At 37.8% G+C, this 9,827-nt stretch overlaps 1 protein-coding gene across 14 annotated transcripts in view; it reads left to right on the plus strand.

Annotated features, from left to right (window-relative positions):
- The window catches only part of LOC100643650 (titin), a 230,450-nt gene that overhangs the window by 148,027 nt on the left and 72,596 nt on the right, over positions 1-9,827 (plus strand). For 13 of the 14 annotated variants that reach the window (XM_048407033.1, XM_048407027.1, XM_048407029.1 and 10 more), the window contains 4 exons: positions 268-606; positions 1,933-2,089; positions 2,183-2,349; positions 2,857-2,986. The exons of the other annotated variant lie outside the window; for it this stretch is intronic. In XM_048407033.1, the coding sequence (XP_048262990.1) occupies positions 268-606; positions 1,933-2,089; positions 2,183-2,349; positions 2,857-2,986 (793 nt within the window). The remainder of the gene's footprint in view (positions 1-267; positions 607-1,932; positions 2,090-2,182; positions 2,350-2,856; positions 2,987-9,827) is intronic. 14 annotated transcript variants of the gene reach the window in all.

The raw sequence follows: 9,827 nt of genomic DNA on the forward strand, positions 1-9,827 counted from the left end.
ATAATTTTGCAAAATCCAGTATCCTAAGAATTAATTTTAGAAAAAGTGCATAAGTCATGTGTAAGTTTGGATTACAATTTATAAATCACTATTCCTAATTTATACGCGTAAATGTCTACTTTTAATTTATTCCCTGTTAGAATACTTTATGAGAATGAGTCTCCAAAAATTAAACAAAAGATCAGAGAATATACTTTCTTTCTGGTGTAGGCGATTAAATTTAATTGAGAAATAAGCTTAACCTTTCATGTTCGTGTGTTGTTACAGAATGGCAAGAAAGTGACGGCAGATATTCGTTACAAGACACTCGAGGAAGATAATACTTACACGTTGCTGATTTTGGAGACAGTGCCAGAAGATTCAGGCAAATATGAGTGCGTCGCGATAAACAGTGCCGGAGAGGCACGTTGCGACGCTGAATGTACAGTTCGTGGACCTCAATCGCCCGCCAAGACGGCGAAACCGACAACGCCTGGCGTCGAAAAGGCGCCCACAGTTTTGGAACCATTGAGAGATCAAACTATCAGAGAGGGAACATCCGTCGCCTTTGCGTGCAGGATCACCGGAAAACCGGTGCCCACGGTACAATGGAAAAAAGGCGACAAGGTACGAATAGTATTTGAAACAACACCGATACTGTAGGATTTTTTATTTATCGATAGATCTATTTACTATGGATTAAACAGGAAACGATGGTTATTTAACGTGAAATAAATATAGTTGAGATGCGGTATAAGTCGTGATAGGTACTGCTGGTGTATGAGATTTTGTCTTCATCCGGGTTGCCTTCTTCTCAGTTAGGAATTGTGTAGAAAACCGAACTGTGAGTGTCGGGATTCGAACCTGGTCTTGAACGTTCGGAACCAACTGCGCTAACCACAGCTCTGCCGTCGTCTGATCGAGGATAGGGTCTTTGTGTAGCAAACCACTAGACAGAACCCGTTGGAAAGTTTGCTGCCGAGTGCAGCTACACAGTAATGTGCTATAACTAAGACGACTAAATTGTTAATTCACAACCCTCGTCACCACAGTTCCAACGCTCTCTTTCACGCGAACCATCCTCCTCGACGACGCTGACAACACTGACTTCTCAACTAACGACTGCCTGTTAATTCGTCTTTCTCCCTTAAGCATCCCTTTGTCTTTTCTCATAGTCCCACCACGTATGTGTTCCGTAACCATCCGTAGCCATGGTCACATAAGCCATTTTTCCGAATAATTGTTCGACTGAAGGACCAACGACACATTGATGAGCCGCTCGGTCCGTTGAAGTTTCCAGACTTTTTTGGCCTGTCGACACTTAGGCTTTCTTGCAACATTGTTTATGGTTCACCCGATATTTCTTAGGCAATTTGTCCACGATACTATAATAATACAGATTTTTGAAATTATTATTCTTTCGTTATAATATCATAGATCTTTTCAAAATTGTTGTTCTTTTATTGTAATATCGTAAACACGTGATACTACCACATTTATTACATGCTGTCAATGAAGGGTTGTTCAAGTTAATTTTCTTTTTTTTCAATTTAATTTTCTATCCCATAAGACACAGCATTTAGGATGCCGCGTTAATCCATTCAAAAATCATATTGATCGACTGTATAAATTAAAAAAAAGAGGGAGGCATTTTGATCCTAGAATTTACGATTAATTATACAATCTTCTTACGATGATTTGTATAGTAGTAAATCATTTGTTTTTTCCTAAAGTGAATGGTAATTATACCTCTAGGCAATATGATCGTGAAATTTATAGAGCCGATTTGGTTACTAAGAAACTCATTTAATTCCTCTTCGTTGCTATTCAGTTTCAAACTTAAAGAAAACGATACGACTAATTCTTTGATCTAAATCTGGAAATTTTTTATTTAAAATTTACAAGAGATAGAAAGGTTCGTGTTCTTTAAAACAAATTTATTTGTCATCGTAGGTCATCAAACCATCCAAGTACTTCCAAATGCAGAAGGAAGGTGACCTCTGTACCCTGAGGATCTCTGAAGCCTTCCCCGAAGATGAGGGCGTCTATAAATGCATCGCCAAGAATCCAGCTGGTGATGTAACTACTTCGGCCAATCTCAGAGTTCTTGGTGAGAATCATCATTTTTCATCAGCCTACAATTTCACTAAAACTCCACTATATCTTCTGACCGAAATGATTAATATTGAACGTTTTCGTTTAGCACCCGACGCAGCTGACGTTCTCCCCAAACTGACGCCACTGAAAGATCAAACAGTTCTAGAAGGACAACCGGCACAGTTCAAGACTCAAGTTACTCCAGCTAAACCAAAGCCAACGATTCAATGGTATCGCGAAGGTGCCCTAATCCCTCAGTCACCTGACTTCCAGGTAAGTCGTGTTCAAAATTTTATCTAATTCTCCATAATGTCATAAAATTTGTATTTATCTAGAATTTGTTAATTTATCAAGCAATCATCTATGATACATTATTTATCAATATTCTATCGTGTCTTTTTAATTATGTTTGTTTTATTCTAAATTATGTCTCTTTTAATCAAAAGTACAGAAGTATTCCATATGCTATAGAATAAATGAGAGAATATTATTGTTTTTTTTAAATTACGGTTGTTCGATATGGGGAATTATGGTTGCTCGTAATTTTTATCATGTAAAATATTCATAAGGGAATTTTTGGAAACTAACTTAATTTCTCCATATGGAACGATAGACAATATATTTACAATACGATAGAATCTTTTATAACGTAAAATTAATTAGCTTAATGAAATTCGGTTTGGGTGAACCTGCGGTTAGCTATTTATCTATGAAGATTATAAATCTTCTATCAGCTATATCTAATTGGATTAATGAGAAATAAAAATGTCTGAATTCCAGATGATTCACGAAGGCAATAACGCCGTGCTGTTGATAGCGACCACCTACGAAGAAGACACTGGCACCTTCACCTGCCGAGCTACCACGTCAGCCGGCACCGTAGAAACCTCCGCCAAACTCATCGTCAAAAGTAAGAACTGAATAAAAGATACAAATTCAATTGCTAACACGAAACGCGATTGAATCGACGGGATAAGCCTCTAGGGTGTTACGGAGGAACGCGTGTACGTTTGAAACAATTTCTTACGTGTATAGAGAAAAATATTTAAAAAATATTAAGAAGAGAAAAGCGTCGTAACACTCCGATGAGTTTAATTTCAAAATGTTCTATTATATTTGATAAGAAAAAAAAAGAGGAATAAAAAATTAATCGATCGAACGAATTAACAAATATATAAATATTCATTTTCATTAACCATGATAATATAAAAAATTGTCTCAGAGGCACGCATTCCTTCGTTGAACGCGAACCATCGAGGACACCCGTGCGTATTTTTTTCCGCTTTTTTGTTGTTCTTCTCTCTAAAAGAAAAAAAGAAAAAAAAGAAGAAACCCTAACCCATCAAGCGAACCGTTACCAATGTTCAACCCTTTGTCCCCGACCCCGTAATCAAAGTCACGAGCGAGCCCGGGGAGTTTTTGTACTAACTCGTCGTGTTTTTTGTTTTTTTCTTTTTTTTCCAAAAAAAATAAATAAATAAAAGAATAAAAAAAAGTAAGAATATAGTAGACGAGCGAGTGAAACGAGGAAAGTGATACGATTTGCGGAGACGTTAGAAAGGAAACAAAAATATACATAAAAGGTAAATGATTCTAGATTACCAAGAATCAAAGATAACGTAGGATTTAATGGTAAACGCGCGAAGATAAAAGAAACGAATGAAAATTGATTAATGGAAAATTACAGAGAATCAAAGATGAGAAATGTCGCGAAGGTGGTGCTGAAAATGAACGAAGTATTAACGGCAGAAACGTGGAAATGTTTTGTAGAATTGAACTCGTATAAGGTGAAAAACGAATCGGAGATTCGACCGACAAGACGAGCGTAGCCGATTTTTCCATCTGAGAGGTGCGATTCGCGAGCGAGACACGTCTACGAGCGTCTTATCAGCGTCGAATACGATGAATTTCGTACGAGAGAACAAAGATTTGCCGAGGTGGTGCTTCGGATCGATCAAATCGAATTTTAAGAACGAACTGTTGCGATTCTCTTTTGGTTCCGCGTTGTATATAAAGCTGGATCGCGGGGAAGTCGAACGATATCGTGCGATAAATTGTTCGTGCCTCGTGTGAAAACACGCGAGAGGTCACGTAATGGGTAAGGAATGTGATGAAAAGAGAGATATTTCTTTGGTAAACAATGTCGGTATTACGAACACGTAACTCGTTTACTCGTTCGATTTAGTGTCGATGTTCATTATTAAACTTTAAAGAGAAAAATATATATTATATCATAAAGAATATACATAATATATACGCATAAGTGTAATTACCCACACGATACATTACATACGTTAGGAATGATTTATCAGTTAGCCAACACCGACGTGAATCAAGTTTATTTAGTTACACGTAAATGATTTTTCCTTTAACATTCTACTAATCGAATTATTTATTATTGTACAATGGAAAGGCCAATAAAAACGAATGTTTTAAATACGCACAAGCCTCGTTTGTTGCCGAATCGATCATCTATCGTTGCACACGGGCACATCGTTGCTATGATCGGTCGATTGTAAACTTTCTGATCGCTGATATTATACACGGCATCTCGAAATTCATTATTAAACGTATAAAATCGCATAATCGTGTAAAACAACATACGTTGATCGATAGTATATTACAAGGCAAAAAGTAACTAATATTCGTAAAAAATTACAAAGTATTTGTTAAAATAATGGAAAATATAAAATACAAAAATAGGTCCCAAAATTCTATGTAACACGAAAAAAGATCTAAGGAATTTAAACGCTAAATATCCTAGATTAATCAAATTTTTCCGCATACCAACTGTAACGAAACATCACGCGAGAGCGCAAAGCACGTAAAATACTTTCAAAGAATTGTCCAAATGTCCAAAAACACTGAAAATAGTTTAAAGGAACTGGAAGCAAAATTGGTGCACCCTAAGTTTCAAATTTAGACCAATCGAGAAGTTAGAATCAGAGGAATTTCCCATGAAACGCCTCGAAATAAAAGAAAAATCTCCCATGGAGGATCGTCGACCGGAATCCATCGAATGGCGGACGAATATAGACCCGCGAATGTAAATTGACTTTTGCACTCCGCAACGTAATTGCCAGCACGTTCCTCGAGCCATAAATTCGTCTGCGTTTTGCTTACGAAACTCTGTATCAACTGGTTGAATAGGCAAACGCGTGAATCACGGCTCGTAAAACAATTCGCCATGCCGAAAATAATATGAAACGTGAATTTTTGAGTCGAGGGAGGGAATTTGAGAGAACCAAATGAACAGAAATAGCTCGACGTTCTTAATCAGCGTGACGATCGATCGGACAATGAGTCGCGAGCCGGTTAACAAGCGATTCCACGCTGCAACACTTGGCAGATTTATCGCGGCTAAAATAACGGCAAGAAAACTCGGACGAAGTGTTTGCTACTTTGCTCGAAAGCCGAGTCCAGATGCACGGCTATATTTGACGACGAAACGAAAGCAAAACGTGTATCGGTCGTTCTGTGGTGGTAGAAACGTCCGAGTAACGGAGTTTTGGCTGTTCCGCGATTTCTTGGAAGTTTTAGGTTCTCTAGAATTAGAAATATATTCATGATATATGTAACGAACGTGTAGACGTAAATGAATATAATTAAAATGATAAAACGAAAATATATGCATAGGTATGATCATTTATACGAGTTTTCGTTATATTCTAAAAGATGGACCATTTTTATTCAGATGAAATGTAAAAATGTTGAAGTGATTTGTTGAAATCTTTTATGCTTTTTCTATGACAAAGTGGCTGAGAGCTGTTTTATTATTGTTTTATGTGTTAGAGGTAAATCACGTTGCTATACGATGTTGTATTTTATATTTAATTTAAATGAAAATGGACCTTTTTACAACGTGAACGAAAACTTTTATTGAATGACTTATGTATATACTTGGTATGATATCATGATCTCATCTCGATAAAAGTCATTTTTATTTCGACGAAAACATTTTCACGTTTAGTAAAAATAAAAAGATATTCGTTAATTTAACGACGAGCTGTTCTATTGTTGAAATTATATTCAATTGGCAATTTCAAATCTACGTCTATCACATTCGTGAATACGATATATTACATCGAATTATTATAGTTCTTTAAGTAACGCCGCTGACGCAACTGTTGCATCTCTTTCTTAGTTTTACTATGTTTCTTTAAACTCGAATCCGGATTGACAGCCTAGACTCTGAAAACTGCGATCAAAGTCTGCTTGACTCTATCGAAGAAAACATAAATCCAAATGATCGATTATTTTAGTAGGAAATTAACGAAAATAAATTTCATATCATAATATACTTCAACACTTGAAACTCTGACTTCAACCAGAAACATAAAATCACATTCCTAAGTAACTATCAAACCTATGTATCTTCCTGCTACGAAATCAAAATAACTTAATGTAATTAATCAAAGTAAATAATTAATCATAACGTACATCTTTCGTGTATCTTACATGCCATTGTATCAAGTTAACAAAATTTACACGCGTTGTAAAACAAAGAACACGAACCAATTGGCGTCACCGATTGCGACAGACTGACAACTCGATTTTATGCAATATCAACGCTACAACTGTCAACTGGGTTACGAAACTTGCGCTATGAAGCTCAAAATGATAGATTTTATGAAAAAGCTGAAAATACACGAAACCTAACGATTCTTTATCCACGTACGTTACAAAAGAATCAATAGAATTTGCAAGAATACACCGTTATAAATCTCTAAAATTGAAAAACTCATCCATCTCTGTTATTTCATGACACGGAATTTCTCTGGACAAATCTTTCGTCCAAATCTCCAAGAACATTGGACATCTCGTTGTAATGTTCATTGGAGAAAGAACGTCTCATTGTAAAATCTATAAAATCAGAAGATCGTTCGAATCAATTATTTTAGCGCATAGAATCTCTCTGAAAGATCATCGATTGCTCGTTTCTATCACTTTGCCAGCTGCAGCGTTATAAAGTCGAGTAACGCATTCGGTGAAAGAGCTCAAGATTGGTTTTTGAAAAATCACGAATCCCCGACTACTCGCAGTCAGCAGGAGTCGCGCGCGGCCGCTCGTTGACACGAGGATTTCCACACGTACGCGTATACTCGTCTTTTACGATCCGTGTTTCTGTTCCCTTGGTATCACCTTTCTCTCTGGTAACTGGTTTAACGAGCGTGAAGAGGTAAACGTATTTTCTTCATCGCTTCTGGTAGTCCGGCTCGTTTCAAAACGAGGGACGACGGTACCACAGTGAACAGTGCCGTGTGCACACTCGGCTAGGCCCTCTTCTTAGGCTATTTCTGACCACGTGACGTGTATTACATTACCCGGCTATATTTGGTCGCCGGTGAAGAACTCCCCGAACATACGGCAAAATTCACGTGGGGTCTAGAAACCGCCGGTCGTACACTGGTATCCACATCGCACGTTTTATTCGCGAACAAAAGAAAATTTTATTTTTCCACACCCCCGCGTTTATTAACGGACTCGTCTTCGACTATTTACTTTGAAAACATGTTACGTCGTCGGTGACAAACTTTCATGGGAGAAGTTTAACTTTAGTTCGTGGCACTGGACTTTATTTATCGACCTCTCAACACGTTCGCCGTGAGCCTCGATCTCTGTCGACCCGTCGCTTTCCGATACAACATCGTATTACAAACGTCAGTGAGACTGGAATTCAAAATTCGAAATGTTGCCATTTTTGGGAAACTTTTACAATTACGCGAGGTCCAAAATATGGAACGTCCGTTTTTAATGAGTTTACGGTTATGGAGATATAGAGATAGATATGTTCATAGAATTATTCGATATTTCTCGATATTTAATTGGGAGATATATAGTTTGTGTTCAATTTATTGAAATTTGCTCTTCTATCGGTGAAAGGTATTAAAACGTTGAATTTTTTTTTATTATTTGTCCAATAAGACTGTTCCGAGACACTGCTTGCTTCTTCGTGTCTTTCATATGCAATTAGGTTAACGAGTCGAAATCCAATCGGCGAACGTGTAACATTCGAGAATTGTTTGAAAGAAGGTCGAGGAGAAGTAAGATATTCAAAGGATCCAACTGTGTAGAAGATAATTTATCAGGGAAATGGATATTGAGGAGCGGTTATAATTTATTAAATATCTAATTCGCTGCTACAATAACATACAAGGATATAAGATTTCTCTAAACAATCGTACATCTTCCAAAAACATACTACGATTGTGAAAACTTTCCAGTTGCAACGTAAGCTTAATAAATTGGCGAGGCAATAAATTTCCGACAATTTCAAGTTTCTCGCAAGAAGAATTTCATTCAAAAGAAATATAGATCATTTTATCAATAAACAAATCAAAATACACTTTAGTCGGAAATTTTTTACATCCACCGTGTGTCTAATACAAATAAGCAAACACAACAAAACAATACAGAAGTTCATTATACTCTCAATAGGATTCAGACCAGAGAATTCTTTTTATATCGTAAAATCTCAACGATTTCCGGCAATTATTATAATGCTACGAACAATCATCCCCCCATTAAATCCTTCAAATTACGTTTAAAAAGTAGAACGGACACGTAACTTGAGCAACAGCGTGACTCGAAACAAAAGAGTTTTTCCGGCGTTCCGATGCGTGCGTAGCGTAGCGCTCGATGCTTGGCGTATGGAACGGCGAGGTTCTCGCGTTCTCCAGCCGTTCTCCAGCGCGTCTCGGCTCTCGCGAGAGGGATCATCGTCATGTTACTTGACCGGTCTCCGCTCGACACCGTTACGATCCGGCGACCTGACGCAAAATTAGACCGTGAATCCGGCCTGTTCGTCGTACCAGACGTTTGATTAATCGCATGAACGGTAGTTGGTCCGAGACGGGTCATCGTAATTAAACGATGCGTTACGTTCGCCAACGTGTGACTGGTGAAATACGGCGGGTCGTAACGTTTTCATCGATCAAACGATATCGCGTCTCGAAAACTTTAATTGGTAGCTTGGAGACAATGTAACGACCACGGCGTGCAAACGTTGATCGCAAAGAGAAAGGACATACGAAAAGCAAAGCTGGCACGTTAACGTCGACCATAAATAAGGTTCGCGTTAGATTCGAGCTAGCTGGGTAAGGAGCAAGAAAATTTATTACCGTACCGTGCACGGATTTATTTCAAGCGTGCGTACGATCCTCCTATGAGATCAGAGCTATTAAACCGCTTTGCGACAGGTAATTACGGACCCCTGCTGTGTCCTAATGAATTCGAGATGCCGAAATAACGCGTGTCCGCTCGACAACGGGAAAATAAGAACGATGATCGTGTAACGATTGTAACATTCGTCCCTGCAGCACCCTGTTTTCACAAACTCTTTTATCCTGGTTCATTGCCTATATATATAATCCCGTCGATACGCTATACCAGGAAACTGTATATCCCATTAATAAAGACGAATAAGAACGGAATATAAATCTAAATTATCGTAGAATATAATTCTGTCAATCTACTCCGGACAAGCTCAAACTCACCACACGATATCGAAACGTATCGCTTTATCCGCCTAACGTCTACTTCCAACAAATTCAAACTTACGACAGAAAATATTGAAAAATATCATTTTACTTCAAACAAGTTCGAACCTATCGCAGTCTAGTCTATCGCAATATAGTCTCGATTTTATCGCGTCAGAAAGTTAACAGAAGAAGATTCTCGGAATAAATAACAGGAGACCATCGTTTCTTACGAAAACGAAAATCAGTGGGTTGTACAGTATCCCGCTATAG

Source organism: Bombus terrestris, chromosome 7 (assembly GCF_910591885.1).
Source record: "Bombus terrestris chromosome 7, iyBomTerr1.2, whole genome shotgun sequence".
In the NCBI taxonomy this organism is placed as follows: Eukaryota; Metazoa; Arthropoda; class Insecta; order Hymenoptera; family Apidae; genus Bombus; species Bombus terrestris.